The sequence below is a fragment of the Cryptomeria japonica genome, chromosome 6 (genome assembly GCF_030272615.1).
Source record: "Cryptomeria japonica chromosome 6, Sugi_1.0, whole genome shotgun sequence".
NCBI lineage: Eukaryota > Viridiplantae > Streptophyta > Pinopsida > Cupressales > Cupressaceae > Cryptomeria > Cryptomeria japonica.
In genome coordinates this window covers 420,646,064-420,673,141 of record NC_081410.1, presented here as the reverse complement: position 1 = coordinate 420,673,141, position 27,078 = coordinate 420,646,064, and the positions used below count along the sequence as shown (strand labels likewise).

Sequence of the window (27,078 nt, the reverse complement as noted above, 5' to 3'; positions counted from 1 at the left end):
CGGACTTGGAAGACATGATGCCAACTTCATTTGCTTGACCATAACCAAAGGTAGGAGTTTTCTTGACCCTTGCCATGAGTTAGGTAACTGGAGGTAGGAGTTTAGCAAGTGCCAGACAACTTTGCTTCTTGCCTTGGGCAAACTTGAGAGTAGCTTGGACATTCTTGTTTATGTGCCGTCTTCCATGCTTCCATCCTTGGCTTGAGGATGTCTTGCCATTAAACATGCCTTGGGCTAAAATTTTCCTGGATGCCAATTTGCTTCTTATTTGATCAGCCATGCTTCCATCTAGACCGACCATGTTCATATTTGATCTTCTGGACAAAACCCTAAGTTCTTGCTTTTGCACTTGAAGACGTGATTTTTCAATTCTGAGAACATGGTACTGATCATATGACGTGAAGAGTGCTTTTTTGGAACAAAACCCTAATTAGGGTTTCCATCTTTCTTTGTTCCCATAGAGACCATATTTTCAAAATCTGAGAAGATGGGTAGTAATAATTTGGCATGGGGATCAAAACCCTAATCTCAGAAAAAAGCAAAAAAATTCAAACCCTTGCTTTTTACACTTAGAAGCAAAGAATTTCAAATCTGAAGACATGGGCAGGATTAAAATGACCTAAAGAACAAAACCCTAATCACAAAAAAAAAAAAAATTTTTTGATGCCCTTCTTTTTATACCTAGACACAAGATTTTCAAATTCAGACAAAATGGGTAGTAATAAAATGACTTGAGGAACAAAACCCATATGCCACTTTCAAAAAGCAGAAAAAAGCAAAAAATTTAAAATTTTAAAAAATAGCAAGTTGTCAGAAATGACCCAAAGCAATTGCGATCCTCGTCCTTCGGACCTTCTGAGCACTTTGGCAACATTCAAATTTAATTCTGAGCAAGATTTCTTAATTTGATTCGGGATGACCTCAAAACTCTTAACTCTTAAACTCTCTTGAAATGAAGATTTATGAAAATGCAGAGCTAAGACAAAACCTAAAAGCGAAAAAAAAGGGGGTCCCCATCTGCGATGGGGCGATGTGTGAAATAGGTCACAACACTACCCTCTGTGCAATAGGTTTACGGGGAGAAAGGAAAAGGAAAACAACTGTGGAAATTCATTCTCCAACATCACAAAGCCCCCCTGTACCTGCAATGTCTGCGGAACTGCCATCCAAAGAAGAAAAGTTAAACAACCAAAGTTTGTTGATTATTAGATGGCAGAAGGAGAAGGAGAATCAAAGGCAGTAGGAGAAAGCAATGTTCTAGAGGAAGAGAAGGTTAATCAACCAATGAAATCACCTCTAACTGTGGAAGCTGCCCTGTGCCTGAGGATAGAATAAACATGAATAGAGAAGTAGGTAGGGATGGTACTGGAGATTAGAGCTCTAGCTTGTGCACAGTTTCTCTCTGATGATGATTTTGTTAAAACTCCAGAGTTCAAAGGATTATTAACGAGGACTAAAGTAAAGGAGTTGCAGAAAGATTAACAAGCAAAGATGGGCGTGGATCCTTCAATGTATGAAGAAGTAACTGCCTGGGTTTCGAAGGAAGTAAATTTTGATACAAAGCATATCACTTCCGAGGAAGGAAGAAAAATGGTAAGAGAGTGGTTTACTCCTCCCAGAATGGTATATTGCTTCTGTCTTGGCAGGCATTGGATGCAATGAGAAGACAAAATGATGAGGGCTTCATTTCATACAAGGAAGAAGAGGAAGAAGAGGAAGAAGAGAGTAATATGTGGGTCAGGTTTTAGCCCAAAATTGGAGACCCTAGCTATTTGGGCAATGACCACAGACACCAATAAGCCACAAGTGGCAGAGATTACACAAGAAATGAAAGGGAGTTTGATTATGAAAAGATTATCAGACACAGCAGCCCTTTAAGCAACAATGGTAGCAGTTATATTGCAATGTTTAGTCAGGCTGCCACAAAAAAATAGCAAGAAATATTCAATAATCTGCAGGAGGATCAAATTAAATTGACAAAAGCATATAATGAGAAAATGATGGAGAGCGCTCCTACATCAGCCTTAGAACCTCCAACTCTTGCAGTGCCAAGTCTTCCATCTCCAACTGCTTCAACAGATATTGCTCAGTATAAAAATGTAGTGGCATCCGGAATTGAAGAGTTGGAAGAACAAGTATTAGAAGTTAAACAGAGTGCTAAGAGGCAAGCATTAATAGCCATTGAGAAAGTCTTCAGGCATAGAATAAAAAAGGCTACTGAAAGATTAGAAGATACTCATGCATTTTACAAAGGACTTTGCTCAGCTCAAAGTAAGTGTGGGGTAAATGCCCAATTCTTAGGCCAATAGTTGAAAGGTGGGGAACAAGGAGTAGCACATTGAGATTAATGTGCAGAATTGCACAATATGATCCTGACATTCCTCTAGAGCTTTGGCCTATAGAACAGATGGCATCATTGGTGATGGAGGACAATACTTTTTTACAAAAGTTGGAGTAGCAGGTGAAAATGAAATTGAGATGTTTGAGATTATTCAGCTTAGGGTCGTGCCAGACTTTTTGGATAAACAAAAGGAACCAAAGGAGTTGAAGGATTTTGATTGATGGCAATCAGATTTTAATAAATTGACTCCTGTAATTCTTTCATTCATTGATTCAGATGAGGGAATTGATTTTGATTTATTTAATGCTGCTGTGGACATAATTGTTATTGTTGAATCTGGTTTTGAGAAAATTATCCATGAAACCTGGGCAGTTTTAGATCATAGCTATATGCTTCATTTACATATTGTTGGGAGGATATGAGCATTCCAATGGCCATCTGAAGTAACTTGCATACAGTGGCAAAGAAAATATTGCAGGATAGCTTAATCAGCAGTGTAGTCTTTGTTACGATCAGCATTTTTTGGCCACATCATCAGCTCACGGGTATTTTTTTGAAATATGAAATGAAATGAAGAAAATTCAAACTTTGATTTGCATTTCGATTGGTTATCTTCATGTACCTTTCATGCCTCATCATCATTATCAAAGATCACATGTTTATCAAGGTATTTTCAACAATTTGGTGATCAGTACAAAATCGGTTTTGAGGCTGGTGTATATCCTCATGACATGGGTGCATCACTAACAACATCAACTTCTCCAACATTTTCTTGGATGAGGATAAAGTGCTCTTTTGTCATCTAGTTCAACAAAGATGCCTTTTGGCATATTTTCATGTAATAAACGGTTGTCAAATGAAAATTGACATGTACATGGCTTTAAGCTTGTTGCTATCTGGTTTTTATAAAAGGGAATTCCGAGCCATTGTTAACGGATTCTACTGTTTTTAAATTCTGAAGTAGTAGTTTGTCAAGTCAGGTCTTTTCTTGTAAAGTGTCAATTCAGTTGTTATAGGATGAAGTTATAGCCTGTTCATATGATACTTGTATAGCAAATATTTTGATCCGAATGAGCAATGAAATATATTATTTCTATTGCAATTGTCTCCGTAGTATTGTACTCAAACTCTTTTGAAATTTAATGAACAAGTTTCGTTGGTTCCAGCTCTGTGTTATTTTCAATGTGTATGTCTTATTTTCTGCATCTTTTCAAGTAAAAGATTAAACTTCTTAAAATAAGATATAAGGATTTGGGTGAAATATTAGGGATCTAGAAGAAGAACTACAATGGGATATTATCATATTAATTGTCGGTGTTAATATAATGCATTAATACCGTGAACCCTATGATTGAAATCAATTTTTCTGTGCTGTTTGCTTCCTAAAATTGACTTTGCAACCCTCGATAGGCACTGTTAAGGAAATCTTGTCTCCATCTGATAGAATCACACTCAAAATTGAACAAATTAATGCTACTTTAAGTCATTTTTGTGTTTAAAGTAGTCATATATGTTGTCAGAGCCAGCAATGCATGATATTCAAGAATTATTCTGAATTGTTACATATATTATCTATTTCCTGACCTAATTGTGAGAGCATCTTTGTATTACTATACCCAAATTGTTGAGTGAGTAAATCGTTAGGTATTTTTTAAGGATCATCCTCCTTAGTCTCGCAGAACCAGAAATGCAGAGGAATCCAACTTTGCAGTTTATTCTTGTTCGTTGGCAACTGCCTTGAAGTCTTTGGATATAAGAAATTGGCAAATATTTAGAAGATTTGAAGCAATCAGTTGGAAGAACTGACAAAGCCCTCCCTAGGTTTCAAGTAAATCTAGACATTCTTTTGTTTGAAGGCAAGATAGATGAAGAAGCAATAAATAACAAGTTAGAGCAATTAGGTCCTATTTCCCGAGGATTTGATTTTTTTGATGAGGAGATCAAAATTGCACTTGTGAAAGTCCCTTTACTTGTCAAGAAGTGGTGGCAAGCACATGGGCTTTGTGAGGAAGACCTAATGGGAGGAAAATTTGAGCCTACTTGTGATGCATTCTTAGAAGCTTTCATGGATGAATACTATCCAGACGATGTATATGGTGGTTGCTAAATGCAATGCTCACATGGAGATGGCAGTACGTCTAAGCCTATACCAATGCCTTCCATGATCTTTATGTAAGGCGATGCTTATTTGAATCAAAGCAACATTGAGTCCTCAAATACCACAATTGCCTGTGATCACCCATTTAGACCAAAGTGAACTTGGTTAAAGTCAAGATGATAGGAGAAGCTTATTGCTATGCAGCATTTGTTCAGGAGTTCAAGAAAAAGAGCAAGCAGGAAGCAACCTCTGCACCGGGGTAAACACCTCCTTTGGACAAGAACAAATTGTCCAAGTTATGTACATGGTAGGACAAAAACAAGTCGAGCAGCTAATCCAATGCAGATTGTCATGCTCAAAATATTTTGCTTACATGAATTGAAATAGAGGATTATGGAGTCAAGACCTTAGATGGAATCATTGACATTGATCCCAATGTTTTAGTCAACACTGCACAAGAAATCCTCATAGTGCTAGAAGTTGAAGTAGAGCAACTTGGTCACAAATGTGGATGCAAGGTCAGCCTCTTAATTTCTTGATTGATGGTGGTAATTTGATTTTTCCAGTAACCATCGTGCGCTTGAATTTGCTAACCATGCCTCATTTATAATCATACAAATTTGGATGCTTCAATTTTTGCAACAGCCAAGGTGTATATGTTACTCTCTGGTGCCACTCTTCATATGTTATTCATCCTTTTAAGGAGTTAGTTTGTGATGTGATGCTGATGGAAGTATTTAATGTACTCCTTGGACATCGATATATGCATAGTCACAAGTGGATATACAACAGAAATCCTTGCAGCATAGTTGTATCAGTGGGCAATAAGAGATCGGATTCTTGAAGTGAATTCAAGCTCAACACATGGTCTACCAATAGTGGTTCCTGTGGTGACACCAAAACCATGTGGTACCTATGGTAACACTTCTCTGATTCGTAGCACACCAGAGCATCTCCCAGATGCTTGTGTTAACACAAGGGTGATTCATTCCTCTTTTGTCGACACTGCACACACGCCAGCAGTGGCACAGAGTGCTAACCACACTTTTGCCAAACCTTCTAGAGTTTCTAGCACATCTTCAACAAAGTCCAACACACCTTTAGGCCAAACTCCGAAGACTAATTCATGGTTAACCATGTTGTTTCAAGTATCACACTACAAACATTAGGTATTGTAGTCATTGTGGTAATCTAGGTGACATCTCTGATGCTTGTGCTATGCTAAGTCTTTGACCAACACCTTCCATTCACACAATATAACCTTGGGGAGATGTTGAGTCACATGGAAATGATTTAGCTTCCTTAATGACTCTTGGCTTATCTGTAACATTAGCTTAGTAGGCAGGTAGATAGATAGATACAAGATAGCAACTATACATCTTTATCAAGAGCACGCCTTGTGCAAGACAAACAAACAAATAAAAGACATTCAGTGTTTCTATTCTATATCTCTCTTTGCCTTTGCCTACATGTGTCTCACAAACTTCCACACAGAACTTGTTCTAGATTCTCATTTAGCAAGTTTTCCTTTTTGTTTCTGCCTAAGCTCAGTATTAGCTTTGCAATTGTGAAAATATCTTTTAATCAAACCCTGAATTACTAGATGTGTTAAATGAAAGGTCAGTTTGATATCAAAATTAGACGACCTCAATAAAATCAAGAAAAAGTAAGGAAAACCTGCTAAACAATGGAATAAACTCTAAAAGTTGTAAGTGTTTGAAGTATTAGAATCATAACTTCAAATGGTGGCATTTAGTATTGCTGTACATAATTTGTTTTTAAATTAAGGCCAAAGTGGTTTTATGCCAAAGTTGTTATAGACCAAATTAGAGGATTTCTTATGTAAAATTTGCTTTGATAAATCCTTTTAAAATTTTTTCACAATATTTTAATAGTAAAGAATTGCATAAAATGAGGAAAAATGCTGGGTTGAGGACTCGATGCAGCAAGGATCAAATATTGTGCCTTTATGGAACACAACGTTTGGCCTCTTGTTGAATTGGGATGTGTTTAGGAGACTGTTGCTTGTAGATGGGTTTACAAAACAAAATATATTTTTGATGAAACAAAGGATAAGCATACTGGAAAACAGTCAAACAAGTATTGCTGTTGGTAGTGCCCTCGAAATGAAAATTGACATAATATTCCTCCTAAGGCAAAGTTTTTAACATCTGAAGTGATATTTCCTATAAACGAGTGTGGAAAATTCTCATGTTATTCTAAAATTATATTTCAAACTAAACATAAAAACTTGGCTTCCTGGTATTGTGTTTATAAACAGGTATTTGCTGTTGATTAGGTTTCTTATATCTCTGTGGCAAAATGGCTGATTTTTTTGTTTGTTTTTGTCTTGATTTGTAGGTTGTTGAAGCTGTTCAAGCTGTAAAAACTCCTGGCAACAAGGGTGAAATGAAATATCCAATCAAGGTAGATGGTGGTCTCTATAAAGCTTGTAGTCCTGTGGTATCTATAGTTTAATAGCTTTTGTTTTATATATTGCCATTTTGTGCTTGCACTTTGTTTTGTTATGCCCATTTTCAGGCTGTGATGGATTGTCTCGTTGAAGAGAAAAATGCCAATAAATTTATGCAGGAGAAGCAATGCTAATAAAATTTTAAAACTTAATAAAAAGAAATAATTGCAACTCATAGCATAACTAGAGATTTTTCTTTGGGAAACCATTCTATTAAAAAACCCTATTATGTCAATCATTCATAATATGGTAACATTTTTTGCACTTGCTTAAGATTATCCTTGTGCAAGTATTTATTGGCCATCTACAGAGGAAACCTCTAAGTGGCATCATGATATCCTTGTGCTTTTTGATATTCTTTATTGCCGACTTTTAACTTCACCAAAATAACAGTAGGTTTGAAGAGTATCAGAGAATGAAACAAAGAACAGATTAATACAACCTTTTTATTAAGATCCCAAAGTTAATCGTTAATTTAGCATAGGAGGTTCGTTTAAAGTTAACCTTTTGCCTGACTAGACAGGCAGGTAGGTTATAAGCAGTATAAAACAAACCTAAAAATGGACCGGCTTTGTACTTCCTTGCAGTCTATAAAAGGAAGTAGGTTATAAGCAGCATTAAACAAACCTAAAATTGGACCAACTTTGTGCTTCCTTGCAGTCTATAAAAGGAAGTATACTCATACCCTGGTGTGTTAGTCTTGCTGTGTAACTGCCAACCAGTTTTTCTTTGAGTGTTGTACAGGAGAAGTATAATTGTAAGCCCAAATTAAATCTTATTGATGACTGTTGGTAAGATGGTGTTGGTTGCATGATTTCTATCAATTAATGGATGTTAGTGCTCCATTTAACAGGACCGTAGTCTGCCATATATTGTGTCTATTAATGAGCCTGTGGATCTTTTTCTGTCAGATGGCTATTTCTTATTTGACTGGACTTCCTTGGGAAATGGTGGGCTGTATAAATACTCATGGGGGGATAATTCATTTTCTCTGCATAGACTGTAGATTAGGATAATTGAATCAATTTTTCGGATGCTTGCTTATGAATGACCATGTTTTGCTTTTTGCTCTAGGGTATCAATATTTTGAAGGCACATGGACAGGGGTCTAAAGATAGTTATCTATTAAATGGTTATGCTCTGAATACTGGTCGGACAGCTCAAGGCATGCCTACAAGAGTGGCACCAGCAAGAATTGCATGTTTGGATTTCAATCTTCAGAAGACAAAAATGCAGATGGGAGTGCAGGTTCTTGTCACTGATCCAAGGCAGCTTGATAGGATCCGTGAAAGGTAGACAAATTATGCAGCTTATTTATTGATAAGATCTAGAGTGTTTGTTGAGTTTTGGATAAGTTATATCCAATTTTTAAGTTTTTTATATTTACATTGTGATGTGCTTTTCTCAAAAACCCAGAGGTTCCTGTAAAATTTATTTGCAAAGATGTGCTAAGCATTGCCCATGGCAAATATAATGTGCATAAGTTATAGGACTACTGGAAAGGCAGGAGCTGCCTTGATTTTTTATCTTGAATTGCTGTTGCTAGTCTGTTTATATTGTTAGAAATTGTGGTTTTTTGATTGAAGATGAGCATGGTATGCGTCGTTTCCAATGCAGCAATGTGGAGTTGGATAGATGGTCAAGTATGGGTATTTTTAACTTGCAATTGCATATTATTGATCACTGTCATGTTTTTTTCATTTGTTTGTGCAGAGAAGCAGATATAACTAAAGAGCGTATTGAGAAGCTTTTGAAAGCTGGTGCAAATGTCATTTTAACAACAAAAGGAATAGATGACATGGCTCTTAAGGTCTACTTGCATGCTATCTCACATATTGCTGCAGTTTAGTAGTTTACAAACTGAAATTTTGGTAATGTGACTGCTGTTTAGATAAGCTGGTTAATGTCTGTCGATTTTTACATGGTGCAGTACTTTGTAGAAGCTGGCGCAATTGCTGTTCGTCGTGTACGTAAGGAAGACTTGCGTCATGTTGCCAAGGCAACTGGTGCTACACAGGTAGTGAACTTATTTTGTCAGCTTTCTAATCAGTGGTAATTAATTATTTTCTAGAAGATTAAAAGTTCGCAAAATAATATGCCTATTAAGGACAGTTTCATATCATACCAAACTGGAAGCAACAAATTTGAATTTATTAATTACAGAAGTATGTCGAAAATAAGACCCCCTATCAAATTTCTTTAGATTACAGAAGTATGTCGAAAATAAGATCCCCTATCAAATTTCTTTAGAACCTTTAACACATCACATTTTTAACTCACAAAATCAAATCAATGCTGGGGAGTGAGCAGAAGCTCCAGCAGTAGTTTTTGGTGCACCTACAACATCATTGTGGTTAGGTTCCCTTGGCTAAGTATCGAATCCCTTTAGCTTCAACACCACATTTTTGCCTCACAAAATCAAATCAATGCTGGGGAGCGGGCAGAAGCTCCAGCAGTAGCTTTCGGTGCATCTGCAACATCACTGTGGCTAGGTTCCCTAGGCTAACATCAAGTCCTAATTAGTAATACCCTCCTCATCGTCCTTGGCTTCCGTATTATCAATCTCATGTATGGATGCCATCATCTGATTAATAGTAACATACAACTATTGCTCTTGTAATCTCCAATTGAAGCTAGTATGACACCACCATAGCTTCAATCTGGGAATGGATGTCAGCAAGGGATGAATCTGAGCAATAGTGCAATATGACTCTTTAGCCTTGGCTTTAACATCACTAGAGCTTGAAGATAAGTCAAAATTTAATTTGCTCGTTGCCTTTGATCTGAAAATCAGATAGAAGAAACTGGATGATTGGGCTCATTGTGTTTTCTTCTTCACAGTCAAGGAGTTGTCTTAGTGCCTTAGAGTTATGAATTTGTCGAGTTCTTTGTGGTGGAGAGCAGTAGGAACTATATTCCTTTTTAAGGAATGTCTTAAATGATACAGAGCATCTTGGGGAGTCCTTGGAATTGGAATTGTTTGGTCTGGCTTTTTTAGGAGAGGCAAAAGTTCATTGTAAATTGGTTAGAAAAGTTGTTTCTCATTGCATCCTTAATTGTTCTAGTGGAAGTGATAGAGCAAAGGTTTTTAAGTTGCAGAGGCACATTGCAGGGGTAAGGAGGGACTTGTAGACATCGTTACGACACTTGAAAGCTGTGAGATTTTGCCAAGATCAAGAGCTCAATGAAAAGTACAAAATAGAGAGACAAAATATTGATAGGAATAAACTGTGTTCTGTCAAGATTAAAATACTGATCAACTGGATCATCAGGAAAAATTACATACAATGTAGATGAGCCTGTTTATAAAGGCAAGGCTAAGAGACAAGAGAGTACACAATGATGACATGTGGCTCAATGAGATGCAAGGCTAGGTAGGGGTAGGTAGGAGAAATGGTAAAATATTCCGCATGAGGTGGATCACCCACCGAAGGTGGAAAAAAATTACATACAATGTAGATGAGCCTGCTTATAAAGGCAAGGCTAAGAGACAAGAGAGTACACAATGATGACATGTGGCTCAATGAGATGCAAGGGTAGGTAGGGGTAGGTAGGAGAGATGGTAAAATATTCCGCATGAGGTGGATCACCCACCGAAGGTGGAATTATCACTCCACAATAACTGGATATGATAGAGTAATAACAAGATCACACCATTAAAGGTGGAAATTATCCTACATACACACTCCCAATGTAGCACATTTCCCTAGTTGTCTCATATGCAAACTACTATGATATGCATGTACCTAAGTAAACTTAAGTAGAGTGTAATTATATTCAAGATGAATAAATAGTTACACCAACACCCCGCCCCCCCCTCTTCCCCCCCACTTAAGTGCAACTTAGGGGAATGCACTTAAGTCTATAATGCAGCTAAGCAATGCAAAATGGGTCCCGGCTACTAGGCCATGTTAGGTACCCATGTACAAATGCAAATGCACACAAACCAATGCAGTCTCTCATAAAGTAGGGAAAGAGAGAAAAACCCAATGGGAAAAAATCCTCCCCCAAAAGAGAGATGAAAACTATATACAAAGGAACTCTCAAAGAAGTATGTGAAGGACAAAACCCCATGTGAGGAAAAAGTCCCTCCCATATGAGAGAAGTAGAGAGACCAAGTAGCCCCCCTTTAAGGTAGAATCTACACAAATGGTAGAAGCCCCCTCAAGGTAGAATCTGCACAAATGGTAGAAGCTCGAAGATGAATGAAGAAACTGCTCCACAAACGTTGAACAACGTTCCTCCCCTTGGGAAGAAATAAAACCAAAGGTGTATCCATGAAGTCTCCCCAATCATGAAGGGAAGATGTAGGAAAAAAACACATGATAAATGGAGTCTCTGAAAACTGCTCAAATGTCCTGTTGTGACCTTTTCACACATCGCCCCATTGCTAATGGGGACCCCCTCTTTTCCTTCTTCTCGCGTTAGTTGGTTTGGGGTTTTGGCAACTTAGTGGGCAATTTTGAGTTTCCCGTGCCTGAGTCTCGGAGTTTTGATCATGCCTAGTGTTGTTTAGGTTTTTTTTGAAGTTATAGGATCAAGCAGGTAAAGTTCAGATTTTAAATGATCCTAATTTTGTCTAAGTGTAGACCTTTTGAGCGTTAACGTGTTTTTGAACGTCCACGTCGGCGATTTTAAAGTGCTAAGGTATTTTAAGACCTTTTGGAGTTGTTTTCTCGCTCCGAGGAAGTTATTCAAGTTGATTTTGCACTTTATCCCGATGGGTTTCCTTATTTTTTGTCAAAATTTTGGCTAATTTGCCTCAAGTCCAGCTGAGTTTTGAGTTTTGAAGTTTCGTAGTGATTTTGAGTGGAAAAATCATCATTTTCCGGTTGAAAATCCATATTCTAAGGGTTTAAAGGTCAAAATTCCACACTAGAGGTGCTTTTCCCCTCAGATTCTTGACTAGACATGGATTTCCCCTGAAATCCAGACTTGCCCCATTTTTCCACCATTGAGAATCTATAGTAGGGTCGTTTTTCCCCAGGATGCTATAATCTTGACTTAGTGTTAGGATTTTGTCCCGACTACCCTCGTTTTTCCACTGGGAGTATGGATAAGGTTGCGGATGATGTTTGTGATGACTCCACACCTGGATCGATTTTCAACCAGGCTTTTTGTGACAAGATTTTGAAGATTTTTGTGCAGATATTCATTCCAGACCCAAGATGATTTTCCACTGAGAGTTATTTTAATATTTTCGTGTTCAGATGAACATCCTGACTAGGATCGATTTTCCACCAGGGGAATTTTTGTGTTGAATGACGAAGTTTTAAGTGGAATTTTCATTCTAGACTAAGATCGATTTTCCCCTGGACCCCAATTTTGTGCATGTTGATGAATTTTGATAGGGATTTTTATTCCTATTGGGATCGATTTTCCCTAAGGGGACAATTTTGACGTTTTTAAATGATTTTTAATCCCTACCTAAATCAATTTTCCCCAATTGGCCATTTAAGTTTTGAAATATTTTAATAAATGAGCCTCATTTAATTGTTTTTGATGAAAAACAATGATTATTTAAATAAATAAAAAACAATTACTGATTTGCAATGAACATTTAATGATTTTAACCTTCTAGAAGCAAATCGTTTTTTGCTAGGCAAGTATAAGAGCAAGTTTTTATCCCACATTGCTTGTGTGGTGAAAGTTGATGGTGAAAGCAAGTTTAAAGGAAGAGATCCCAGCATTATTTTATCATTATATTTGCCAAGTGTATTCATGCAAGGGCGATTTTTCCTCCAGCTGGCGATTGAAGATTAGTTTTATTGCCATTTTTTTTGCCATTTTCCAGCCTAGCAATTTTCTTGATGGCTGCCATTGCTGTCTATTTGCCACGATTTTTCGGAGGATAGCGATTTTTTGTGAAGCTGGCGATTTTTGTGTTTGGAGGTTCTTACCTCCAAATTTGGCGATTTTTCCTCCTTGGGTGTGTGCTGCCATTGTTGTAGCTTGCTGGTGTTTTGTTCTCAGACCTGAGGAAAATTCATTTTTCAGACTTGTGTGACTCCATAGCTGGTTGGAAAATTCATTTTTCAGACCTACATGGTGTTCCCAGCCCATTTGTGCCTTAGGCAATTTTGTCTAGAGGCTGATTGGAGGTCATTTTCAGTCCATTTTCAGAGTTTTTTAGAGCTTTTGCAGGTCTGCAAATTCCATTATTGGCTGCTGTCCTTGGAGATTTTGATTTGCAGCCACCTGTCACCTTTGGCGATTTTGCTTGGAGTCCATTACTTTGTCATTTGTCAATCATTTTCAGGGATTTTAATCTCTTTCCAAAGTGCTGGTAAGTCTGAAGTAATCTATTTTCAGACTTGTCGTCAGAAATTTAAACTTTTACCAGCCATACCTACATTCTTGGATATGATTGCTTTCATCATCAAAATTGATTTTCATCAAGTTTGTGCATATTTGGGTGATTGCAATATGTTTTTTAGAGATTAATTTGTGAAGTTGCAGGTTGTCTTCAGATTTGTTGGCAGCCATTGTTGACTTCGGAAGGTGTCTTCAGACTTGGTTTTGTGTGAAAACACAACCTTTCACACCTTTTCCTTAGTCATTGTTGATCCGTTATACTCCTTTGCATTCTAATTTGAACATAATTTCTAAGTATAAAGTTATTGATTTTTGATGAACTTAATGATGGTTTTATACCCCAACCTTGTCACATTTTTGTATTCAATTGTTGAAATATATCAAGAGTGGATTATTTTCCTGATTTCCATACCCAAAATTAGTCTAAACCATTAAGAAGTTAGGAATTTTGTCTAGAATAATATTTATTTTCCTAAGTTCTAATTTCAAGCTTTGTATAGGTGCGATGTTGAAGTTCGGACTCAAGGAAATGAGAGAACAACAGAAGATACTTGAGACTGAATTCTATCCAGAATCCAAGATGTCATCCAGATGGAAGGAGATTACAGACACGAACATGCATTTCCTGAACATGAACCAAATGCGACAGTGTATGTTTGGAATTGGAAGCCAAATCCCTTCCTCAGCCTATGTGAACATTCTGAAGAGTGGCATTTATTAGGCTGCTGGATTTCTGCAATCCATACAGTGCAGTGAGCTTATCCTGGAGTGTGCACGATGTTATGATCCTCACTCCCGAATGATCAAGACTCCTAAGGGTGCCATCATTGCCTACCTTGTTGAGGATGCGATTGATGAGGTGTTTGGAATTCCACGTGGAGCAGACATGAAGGATATAACTAAAGATGAATATGAAGACATATAAGAAGAAAGTGGATGAGTGCAAGACTGTGGTGAACAAGGAGTGGATGATTGAGCCTAGGACTCATCACTCCAAGGCACCGAAGACACTCGTGTGCACACACTTCAAAGAGAAATATAGTGATTTAGTATTCCTGCTTAACGAGTGATGGGGATGCCGCAGGGTGCAATATATGATGGATGGATGTTCTATTTCATCCAGGATTGTCTAAAGGGAACATTAATAAATTGGTCTAGAATCATAAGTGACAATATGAACTTTCAATTGAGGAATGTGGAGCAGTCCAAGTCATTCACTATTACTTCCTATTTGGTGTACCTGCTTGCTTGCATGGTTTGTTACCTACAAAGGATTGATTTGCAGAGGTGAAGTCGGGAATGGACAAGGACAATTCAGGAGTTATGAGTGCTATCCACAACTGAACATGTAGAGATTTGGAGATAATAAGAGAGTGAATGATGTATTCACAATGTACATCATGCAGATGCTGCAAGGTGGAGTCCACAGGAGGTTGTCCAAAGAGACAACAAAGCTGATAGAGAAATATGGATCGTGGTATATACAGTTTCCCACTTTCACATACCTTAGGTTTCATGGGTTTCAATCCGAACCCTACAGGCTTCCTTGGTATCCTTCTGACAGAGTGATCTTGTTGGAAGTGGTGAGACAACTTCTTGTGTTTGATTCTATCCAGAAGGAAAAGCACAAAACGGGCATGGCATTTCCTTTTTCAGTTGGGAAAGCATTGGAGGTTTGCCAGTTTGCCATAGCAGCTAGCACAACAAGTGAGGAGCTTGCATTCTATCGATTTGCAGTATATAAGAAAAGGGAAAGATTTGATCCAGATAAAAAAGTTGGAAGGATCAGGGGAGAGAAGTTCATCCACAAGGTAGACATAGAAGGTTATTGGGCCAACCTGATGGACGAGCAGGCAATGAAGAGACGAATGTGGTCCAAGATGTCAGTGGATTTCATGAGGAAGTGTGGACTTTTTCTCATTCCTGACCAAGTGTTAGATGACAGGGATCATACACATCCACAGTATGAAAATGAAATGAAGAAGGCGATTCTATTGCCTAATTGGTCAGAATCAGAAGAAATAGATTTGAATGTATTGATGAGAGAGGTCTTGAGTTTCTCTTGAGCATGGGTAGATATTTAGATGAATAAGTTAGTTGATATGGGTGTCACCTTCACTTATGAAAAGATGAAACTGGAGGAGTCCGCTTCCGAGGATGATCAGAGGACTATCAGTGATGTCAGGATGCATGCGGATGAGGAGAGACAAGCTCCCAAGAGAAGGAAGAACACACTAGGAGAAGTCAAGGCTAGATGGAAGAAGTTTGAGGAGGTCAAGAAGAAGAAACAAAAGACTATTATTCTTTCACCTATCATTCCTTCACCACCTCTCAGTGTCTCATCAATCAAGGAAGTTGAAATGCTAGAACAAAATAGGGAGTTCGAGCAATGTTCCAACACAGTGATACTACCAGAGAATATTCAGGATTTACATGACACAACGACATCTGCTCCACCTGATGAGGATGATGATCAGTCGGGATCCCCTACTGTCCTTTTGGAGGTTAGTTTGGGAAAGAATGTATATGATTTGACCAGGAATAATCCTGATGATGATGGCGATGTTATCTAGGCATTGAGAGAGCTTGATCAAGATATTTGTCTCGATGATGGTATGGAGATGGGCGCTATTCCTGATTGGCTAATGAAGAGTATACAGTAAGAAAATGATAAAGGCACAACCTATTGATGACTACTTAGCTAGGAGCAATAAGGAGAAAGAGCTTAAGAGAGCTGAGATTTTGTCACACATAGCTAGAGATGAGACAGGAATGAGGATTGCGCAGGTGGCTGTTCCTATTGCAGGTGTGACGGTAGACATTGCTACTTCCATGGATTTCCAGATTACTTCAATTGCCCTTGGCCGTACTACAAGAGAGCAGGAATTTCAGGAGGTTGGTGATAACCTTAGGGCAATCAGTGCGAGATTGGATAGAGAGATTGAAGAAAAGGAGAAGTACAAAGAAGAGAATATCAGACTTAGAGAGTACATTGCAGGGGTAAGGTGTGATAATCCCACCCTTATTTCCCTTATTGCAATTGATCGTGGACTACATTCACATTATGAGGCAGCAAGAGATACACTCTCGGAGGTGGAGAAATGGATTGAGAATACAAGGAGATAGGCAGATGATTTCCTTACTCAGTTTGTCTAGGCATTTGACAAGACAACATGGCTCATGTTCAAAATACAATATTTTGGAGGAGTTTGGGAAGAATTCAGGCCTATTCAGGAGAAGACTATTCCACACCTCAAGGCTTTGAAAAAGGTTCCTAAGTCCACGTTGGTTAGGGAGAATGTTGTGCACAATGGAGATAGATACGATTTCCATGGCTGGTATTGTTCATTGGCCATGAAGAAATCGGCTTATGAGAGCGCACAACTGAGTTGTGCAGAGATGGAAGGATCAATTCATGATATTCAATTGAAGATCCTTGCCTCAATAGAGGAGTTATTGGGGGTTGATGTCAGTGATGCTAGTGGTTTACACTTAGCCGAATTAAGAGACAAGATGAAACTTATGTATTTTTGTCAGTTGGACTCTTTGAAGAAGAGTCAAATGGATGATTTGGTCTCTTTGTTGATTCATGTTCATGGTTCGCAGAAGCTCATGCCAGATTGGGAGAACACTTTGGATGCTTGCTCGGATGCGTTGGACGTGATTGATTTACAACAGGATACCTTACCTAACATTTCCATGGAGGAGTTAGATTCTGTATTGGCTAGATTCTTGGAGTTTTTGGGTAATGCTTATCTAGATAGGTTTTGATTGTATCAAACCCTAGTTAAGGTTTAGGTGGCAAAATCTTGGCCCTTGATCTACATTCAATCTTGGCCATTTGTCATATTTGGGAGCACTATATAAACCCATTCATTTTTCATTTGTAAGAGATTAGAAGAGAGACTTGAAGAATTGTTGTTATTTTGCTGCTAAGATTAATAAAGACATTGAAGTGTGGTGTTTTCTATTCAATCTTAGGAACATTTGCATGGTTATTCATCTTCTCAATCTAAATTTTAGGATTTTGTTTAAGTATATGAGTTGAATGTTAGATTGTTGTGCATGATTCATGGTGAAACTCCTAATCTACACCACTAGCAGTTTGTTGATTGCAAACTCGCCTTGTGTGGTCAATTGAAATCATTGAATGTGCTTAAATTCAATTGTTATTCAATCATTGATATGCATTCAATTAATGGTGCATATGCTTGATAATAATTTGAAAATTTTATGCAATTTCCTTGAAGATTGCATTAGTCCTTGTGGAGTTGTTCTTGTATGTCGAAGCAAAGATTAGTAGAGTTTCATTAGAATTGTCCTTTATCCTTGCATTCCTAGGTGTAGTTTTGCATTCCTCAACCCTCCTCAACCCGTCTCTTTTGCATTTTCTTTATCAAACATCTAGTAGTAGTAGTAAGTGAGAGAGCTCCATTGCTCATCATTCAAAGAGCATTCCTTGAAGTCAAGACATTCATCCTTTAAGAAATACGTAAAGCCCCTTGGAGTAACAACTATCACAACGACCAATTGTGCTTATCCACAGGTCGAGACCCGACAATAGAAACCTTGGAGTCTTCCAATTGATCACAAAGTTTAGCACTTAGGAAGATTTTGATCAAGAGAGGATAGGATACTCTTGGTATCTTATTCTGTGTTTGAAGTGTCTAAAACACATATTAATAGTATGCCTGGAGAATCTAAAATGAAGAGCAAGGAGACAATTAGTTAGCAATTGAAGAAGAAGAAACATAAGCCTAACACTTCTTTATCCACCACCAGTTCCTCTTTAGTAAAAGAAATAGGAAAGAAGAGTAAAGAGTTTGAACAATGTTCCAATATGGAGATCTTGTCGAAAAATATTCAAGAATTATAGGCTACAGTGTAGTCGGCACCGTCGAATGAGGATGAAGAGCAACCTAGATCTCCCAAGGTCCATTTGAATGTTAGTTTGGGCAATAATGTGTTTGATTTGACTAGGGATAAGGAGGAAGATGATGATGTCATCTCAACATTGAGAGGACTAGATCGAGAGATATGTTTTGATGATGGGATGGGTATTTCCACCATTCCCAATTGGTTATTACAGAGCATGGAGAAAAGCAAAATAATGGGGATGCAACCTATAGAGAATATTGATGATGTCTTAGCAAGGACAAACAAGGAGAAAGAGCAAAAGAAGGCTAAGATATTTTTTAATGTGGCTAGAGATGAAACAGGTGTGCGAATTGCACAAGCGGCTATCTTGATGGGTGATGTGACCAAGGATGTGGCCACTCCCATGGATTATCAGATTACTTAAATTGCCCTTTGACGAACTACAAAGAAGTAGGAATTCCAAGAACTCGATGACACGGTTCAGGCAATTAGGGTGCGATTGAATAGGGATGTTTTGGCTTGTATTACTCTAGGTATCTTTCAATTGCATAATATCAATCTGAAAACCGATTTCCCTTTTGACATCAATTGCATTTGCAAGAAACTGCTTTGGTTGGCACAACATTTGCACAATGTCAGGGATATCTCTTCAAGTCAAGGCAAAAGGGCGAGCTTTCCACATATTAAGTGAGAATTATAAGCATTACACACATGTATGACCTTGAATGTAATGTTCCTTTCTGAAATTTTCTTCTCTCCTTTCATATGTATGGTATTAGATTTTGGTCTTGAAAAAGAAGAAGAAAGATTGGGTTGATGATGTAGAATGGGATCATACACACTCATGATTTGGAGGCATACCCAACTTTTTTTGGTCAAATATATTTTCTTTTGCTTATCTCAATCTGTGAACTGTGATTCCTTTTAATATAATCTAATAGGAAGGTAGTGATCAAAATAGCATCAATGATCAATGTGTGAACATAGCAATGCTGAAATGGGTCTTCTACACATATCAAACATTTGTGTGGGCTCAGTTCCTTGACAAATTGGTAATTGCAGTTTCTTAGCTTGACAGAACCAAGTGTTTTACCTGCTGCAATCTCAAACGTTTCTACAATATGATTCAAATATTTTCTTTTGTGGTTGTAGAGTGATTAGGGGTGTTTGTGGACTTGTGATGATTGGCTCTTGGATATGAACTACTTATGACCTGAAGTCCAGAAAGAAAAATGGACAGCAACTTAAACATTGAAGGGGATAAATTAGTCATAATATCCAACCGTTTTTGCTCTTGGATTTTCTTCAGGAATTCCAAGAAATCCTGAATAAGGCCCTCCACGATTCTGGGGCACCTCGGCCAAGCGACCGGATCCTTTTCAATGCTCACGGAGAGCTCATCAAATACTACCCTTTCCTACTTGATCTGAAAGGAAAAGATTTGGACATACACAGAGTCTTTGCTGGAGTGGGTTTGAGTTATCTTAAATGGAGGTTTTTAGGAGACAATCCAGATGCCCAAGGAAAAGAGGAGGACCTCTTCCAGTTTGCAATGCTGAATGGAATTCTGCCTATGAAAGCTGCAGAGGCAGAACCACAAGCCGAACAGAGTCAAAGAGGCGGTTCGAGTAGAGGCCGTAGGGGTGCGGGTCGTGGCCGGGGTCGTCCAGCAGGTAGAGGCCGAGGAAGAGCAAGAATTGAGCTGCACCAACCCGATCCTTCCACTGCAAGCTAGGCTCTATTTTATTGTTGTGTCAATTTCCCTTCTTGATACTTAACGTATAACTGTATAAAGTTTATTTTGGTTTCTTACTTTTATGCTTAAACACTCTGGTTCTGGGCAGTTGGGAATCTGCCACAATCGTTTCTAGTTCCATTTTATTCAGACTGCTTAATTTTGATGGCTCTGTTAAAATGGTTAAACCATAAGTTTAATGTTTTCCTGTCTGCTGACGAAATCATGGTTTGCTGGGATTGCTGAGAATAGGTTTTTAATGGTATGATTCTCAGATAAGAAATTTTTGTATTCAATCTAAATTAATATAAATCTTGGCTCTGCCTTTACCGACCAAAAAAAATAAAATATTGTTTTCTTTGTTCATTAGTTCATTGCTTAATATTGGTATATTCTTCTAACGTTAATGAACACAATTTTGAATTTCAAACATTTTGACTTGCACTAAATGATCATTAAAATTGCTACAATGATGGGAATGATGAAAGTTATCCATTTTTGGGCAATTATTTTATAGTAGATAACCTCAGATTTTCTATTCCAATTTCAAGATTCCATTTTAGTATATTGGCAAATTTAACCATGGAAGTAATTAGAGAAGATTTTCTTGTCAATGTATGTTGTTGCTTATTGGTGAAATGCTGGTTATCTAGGTCCTGACATTTGCTGATATGGAAGGTGGTGAAACATTCGATCCATCATTCCTTGGTTCTGCGGAGGAGGTTGTAGAAGAGCGCATTGCTGATGATGATGCCATTTTGATTAAGGGACCGAAGAGTTCGAGGGCGGTGTGTAAAATTATTTATGATGCTAAATGCTGAAGTTGTTTTCTCTGAATGATAGGATCTTTCTGTTTCTTGATGTATTCTTAGGAGTATGAAACAGTGTGATAGAATGACGAATTCTGATGAGCTATTTCATATACTCGTTTCATGAATCAGGTTTCTATAATTTTAAGAGGCGCTAATGATTATATGCTGGACGAAATGGAACGATCAATACATGATGCCCTCTCTATTGTGAAGAGGACACTGGAGTCCAACACTGTATGATTCCTGCATTTATAGAATCTATTGGTTCTTGCTGGTGTTTTCTATCTTCTTAATTTATGTGTTATGATATCTCTTTTTCTCCCATTCTTTGTTTTCGTAAGCCCTTATATTATTTGGCTGGAATTTTTTGTTCTCAACAGGTAGTTGCTGGCGGTGGTGCTGTTGAAGCAGCTTTATCTGTATACTTAGAGAATTTGGCAACCACTTTGGGTTCTCGAGAACAACTTGCTATCGCAGAATTTGCAGAATCTCTGTTGATCATACCAAAGGTTACTGCATAACTGTTTTCTCTGAAACGTGCTTTTATACACAATTTTCTTTTTGATGTAAGTCATTTTATTTGAATACAATTTTATTTTGTATTGCAGGTTCTTGCAGTGAATGCTGCAAAAGATGCCACAGACCTTGTTGCAAAACTTCGTGCCTACCATCATAGTGCACAGACAAAGGCTGACAAACAACATCTTTCAAAGTATGAGGGATAGCATTGGTTGTTTTTTATAATTATTATCTTCGTCTCTATGTGTAATAGGCATTATTGAAGTATAGCTATTAGATGCCATTCAACATTGAAAATTTAAGATTTTTTTGCTTGGGTTCCTGTTTGGAACTTTCAATCCTAGTTTTTACTAATATATGTGCAGTTATATGGCTATAAATACATAACTGGTGTGTTTCCGTATAAAAACTAATAACACATTCCAGAATCTAATAAACTGACAAGAAACCAGGTATAACTCAAGGGAATCATTCATATTATAAGAATATAAAAATTAATAACACATTCCAGAATCTAATAAACTGACAAGAAACCAGGTATAACTCGAGGGAATCATTCATATTATAAGAATATTTTTGCTAACAAATGCCCTCATTGAAAAACTTCAAGATTCACTAATTTAAATGCAATTGTTTATAAATGTTTTCTAGTGAACTGTGTAGATTTGGAGTTTCTTCAAACAAAAATTGGGTAAAGATTTGAGGTGAACACAGTTAAATTAATATGATTTTTGAAAATGTGTGTAAAACTAGTTTTGTAAGTTTTCCTAAATGCTTGAACTTTTGATGCCTGCAAACTTTTACCTTAAAATTCCATGATATTACTGAGAAAAATCCCAGGATTTTTTAATGCTATCCTTATCTTAAATATTTTGTGGAGTTTCTTCCTCATGCTTTTTTGCTGATTGATTTGTAGCATGGGGCTTGATCTTATAAAGGGACAAGTGAGAAACAATCTTGAAGCAGGTGTTCTTGAGCCAGCTATGAGTAAAGTTAAAATCATACAGGTTTGTGATTTTGTAAGGGATATATGAGGTTTTAAGGGAAATTCAATTGTTTGAAATTTGTCACCCATGGATTTAACTAATTTTATTTGCTTGCAGTTTGCGACCGAGGCTGCTATAACAATTATGCGAATAGATGACATGATCAAGCTTTACAAAGAGGAAAATCAAAACGAAGAGGACTAAACACTGCATTTTCTATTGAACAATTTTTGTCGTGGTGTAATTTTTTTTGTTGTTGCACACGACACTAGAGTGGTTTCTGAAGTCTACTTTTAAAATTTTTAATTATTCTTCTTTTGCAATTTTGCCAGAACTTAGTTTCTGTTTTCAAAACCACTTTGGTAATTACAAGATTTCTTAGGTGTGTATAGTGGGTATTTGTAAGACTTCAATAGTAAATCAGCAAATGAAATTTAGGCAGTTGCAACTAGCTATTTCCTTGGAGTTCTTAGTTGCATATTAGCTGGTGCAACACAAAATGTATACTTCGAACAAATTACCATATTAGCTGGTGCAACGCAGAATGTATACTTCGAACAAATTAGTAATTTTGCACTATTTTGCATTTAATAGTGCAGAAATAGAACAGTGATTGCCAGGAGACTTGTAACTAGACCCCTGGTACTTGTATCTCGTATCAGAAACACATTCCTGCCCTGAATACCTGCATGGACATGTCTCCAGACTTCAGGAGACTTGAAGTTTATTTGTGCCACCTTTAGGACTCCTATAAGCATTCCTCGAAAATGAGAAAAATTCTAATGGGTTTTATGGATTTTAGGAAAAAATGCTGATATGTGGTTGACAAAAATGAAAAAAAATAAAAATACGTAGTTCGTAATTTTTTTATTTTCATAAAATTCTAGAAGTTTTTTTGGGGCAGAAAATTCCTTATTAAATTCCAAAGAGGTATGAATTTGAAACAAAACAATAATAAGTTTAGGTGTGCAAATGCATTGAAGTTCTATCAATCAACTGGAAACATAGTCATCTCCATAATAACGGGATTCATCTCTTAGTTTCTTTGTCATTCCAGAGAATTATGGTTTTAAATATATTTTTTTTATCAAGATGATGATTGTCAAATATTAATACAGTTAATCTATTTTAATACTCGAAAAAGTAAGCTTTATTTCTAATTTTAAGCATTTTAGTTTTTAACATTAATTATATATAGTCTGGAAATCGCCATTTTGATCGTTTTTAAACATGGTGTACCGGTACTCGTCCTTGTCTTGTGGTAACTATGGAAATATAATACGACCATACATGTTGAAAGGATTGGAGAGGTTAAACAATGAACCAATGTTTATAGCATGGCTAGATTATAGTGACATCTCAATATTAATTATGTTGGTATATTTGTTCAATTTAAATATTATCTTTTTGTTTCAAAAAATATAATGGCATTTAGTAAAAATTAAGATTAGAATTGAGATGAACCATGCACTATAATTGAAAAGACCATTGAACTGGGCCATTTTGAGTGGGCAACCCCAAAACTTTTTCATCTCGACAACTTTTCAATGAGAAAAAAATTTGTCAATATGTTAAAATGTTTTTATTTAGATAAGCTTTTTTGATTGGAGTTATGAATTGACAAAGGGTTTTGAAAAAGATCCCAAAACTCATGAATGTCAAGAAAGGAAACAATAACAATAAACTAGAACCAACATAAAAAAGAGGACCTTAATATCAAAGAGGCCTTTGAGAAACAAATTGTAATGTTGTAAATTGTGTCCTCGTACAATTCACTCACACATGGGGCTCACTTTGGTGGTTTTCCCCCATGCCCTTAATTTTGAATGATTGTGTTCAAGCCAATGCCAAATCTAGAAGTTCAACACTAATTCGTGCTCATTGACCAAGATTTTGGCTCAAGATGCTTGGTCCTTAGATCTCCTAGACTATGGTGCTTAACACCATGATCATGTCAAAATGTGTCCAAATCCAAACCTTTGATGATTGGAAAGTTGAGTGGGAAAGTGCTCCTTGATGTCAACCTTCTTCAAGTTTAACACATTTTGTGAGGTCATGTATAAATACAAGTCTCACTCCTTCATTTGAACATCTCTCTATAAGGCATTCAATTCCAATAAAAAACCTTCAAAGCAATGAAGGAGAGATAAGCGTTCAAGTTAGCGCCCATGATCAAGTTATGTGTTTCCATCATGAAAGAAGGCATGCATAAACTAACATCAACCTTTCATGCGCTTCAAGATAAGAATATTCATAGCAAAGGTATAACATTGTCAATTTTGCATTTAAGGTTTTTAGCTTCTGCCTTGCAAGGGTAAGCTCTCTCTCTAATCAATCATTGCCGTTGTTAAGGTTAATTCTTACATGGGGTTTGACTCAGGCAAGCCCTTATATAGCCCAACACTTTTCCTCTTTTTTATGTGTAGGTGACATATATGACGACAAAGAGTTACATATCTAAAAATTGTAGACAAAGTACATAGTTTCAAGTTTAGAATAGACGAAAAACCTTGGTCACTATCAATTAATTGTAGGGTTCAACACATTTTTGCTGAAATTTTTGGAAGATGATATACAAAGTATCCTAATTCATATTCCACACATTTGAGTTGACAAAAACACCCCTCTAGGCAATGGAACCTAACTATAGTGATCGACACTCATGCCTAGATTGTAGATAGGATTCTCTCTGTATCAAATTTCCAGATTTGAGCTTACTTTCTGATTTGCCCGCATCTTCCTATTTATGTCATTTCTTATCAAAATCCCTAGGGTTTGCATCAATTCTCATTCTAATAATATCCAACCATATCAAAATAAAAAAGAGAATAATAAATCACAAGTGCCGAACTCTCCCAAAAGGCTAAAGTTGGGCCTAATTGGTTATTCTCTAACGAATGTTGATGTGAATGAGTTTGATTCCTATTTTGCATGTTTAGACCAGTGAACACCCATTTTAAATAAATTTCACAAACAAAATTCAGTGGAGGGACATCTAGAAAAAAAATAAGAAAGGTTTCAATCCTTAATTAAGGAAGGTTCCTTATTTGTTCCATTGCAAGAACCTTGCTTATTGCAAGAACTATTATATTAACGTGACCTTCCATTGCAAGAACCTTCAATTGCACTTTTCAAGATGGTGTGATTGGTGGTAGTTGAAACCCATAAAGTGCCACAAATGTAAGGATTATGGAAGTATGGAAATGTAATACCATTATTTTGCTTATGACAACCATTTAATTCATTGGGATAATTTATCAATTCAAAGCAACAAAGATAACCATCAAAGGATTTGACAACAATCTTAGTTTTCTTGTGAAATTCAAGATGATTAACCATAGGTAAGTTGAAAAAAAGGGAGTAGATCCAAAAAAGTCTATTATCAAATCTCATTCACTATAATTTTGGGAGTGATGTTGCTATGATGCACCTTATAAAATGATGACAAAAAGCATAATAATATGCCTATTTTGTGGGCCCATCTACCATACCTATTTATATTTTACATTTAGATTTTGACAACATGATGAAGAAATTCACCAAGATCGCTCATTATTAGCTAGGAATGGATACGTGTTGCAAAAGACTTGACATCTTGACAATCTCTTTTTTGTTTTGTTAAGACAAATAATTTGACAATTTTTTTTCTACATTATCTTCATCACACATTTCCAAAATGAAACTTGCTTGAGCTTGTGATATTCTTCGAGAATCTTGAATGTTGACCAATAGGTGATGCATTTGTAGACACCTATATAATGTCATCTTCACCTTCATTTTGACGTAGCCAATCAAGTACACATTATCATTTAATCGTTTATTTCATCATGCCATCATCTAAGCACCTATTTATCACCTAATCATCCATTTCATCAAGTCATTATCTAATAATTTAATAATCAACTAGAATCTTATCACCTATTCATCACCTAGGACACACACTATTACTTAATTAAATTGGGCTACCATTATTCATAAATTTAAATATTATTATTCATTTATTTTCAACCATTGATTCATTTATCCACATATCATTCATTAATTTAACACTAATTTAGACCTCATGCGAACCAATAATTCAATTAATTAATTATTGAATTATCAAATTCCACCTCACCTAGTTGGCTACCTAGTCTAATTAGTTCACTCAAACTTACTTCCAATCCCACTCACCAATCTAATCCACTTCACTCATTCATGCAATCAATTAACTATTCCCTGCAAATAATCAACTCCCCTTGATTCTTTTGTGCACTCATTTTACTCCTCCATGCAAGTGATTAAGTCATCAATCAGATCTATCATCTCCCTAGTTAATTTGAGTTGAGGAATAATAATTATTTTAAGTAACAACTAACGTAAATATCAACTCTCCCATGCTTGCGACATCTTCTCATGAGTCCCCTAAATCATGGGCCAGATTTGAGAATCTAGATTGAATCTTAACAATTCATCTATTTCTCTTACAAATCTACAAATCAAACCATTTTCTCATAATTTCATAAGCATTCATTTTTACAATAAAATCTTGTCAGTTTGATGTATAGAGAATGCTAAGGTTATGCTCGTTAATTGAGCACCCACATTTCAAAATGAACAAAGCTTTATAATGTGCTTGATTTGAAGTTTGCATGTGAAATTTTCAGCGTGATATTGATTTAATTTCATTGCTATTTCTTTTATTTCTTTTTGCATGCATTCATTTTGGTGAACTCAATGCGAAATTATACATACATCATTTGTACCTGTAAGTTTGATCTTATAGGTTTGTGCTTTTTTGAAATGGTCCTAGGGATTGAATTTTCATAAGAGTTTTGTATCATGAAATTAATGTCACGATTGTGTCCAAGGAGGCTAAAAGATGACTTTTTTGACATATACTTTGTTATATTTTTCTCACTATGAAACTAATGATTTTTTA

General features: G+C 36.6%; 1 protein-coding gene across 1 annotated transcript in view; it reads left to right on the top strand.

Moving 5' to 3' along the window:
- The window catches only part of LOC131038895 (T-complex protein 1 subunit alpha), a 48,923-nt gene extending 25,970 nt beyond the window's left edge, over positions 1-22,953 (top strand). Inside the window, exons 8-17 of the mRNA XM_057971459.2 lie at positions 6,801-6,866; positions 7,987-8,204; positions 8,626-8,722; positions 8,843-8,929; positions 20,494-20,628; positions 20,782-20,886; positions 21,033-21,161; positions 21,261-21,364; positions 22,088-22,178; positions 22,275-22,953. Of these exons, the coding sequence (XP_057827442.2) occupies positions 6,801-6,866; positions 7,987-8,204; positions 8,626-8,722; positions 8,843-8,929; positions 20,494-20,628; positions 20,782-20,886; positions 21,033-21,161; positions 21,261-21,364; positions 22,088-22,178; positions 22,275-22,361 (1,119 nt within the window). The 3' untranslated portion in view covers positions 22,362-22,953. The remainder of the gene's footprint in view (positions 1-6,800; positions 6,867-7,986; positions 8,205-8,625; positions 8,723-8,842; positions 8,930-20,493; positions 20,629-20,781; positions 20,887-21,032; positions 21,162-21,260; positions 21,365-22,087; positions 22,179-22,274) is intronic.
- Positions 22,954-27,078: the final 4,125 nt, after the last annotated feature.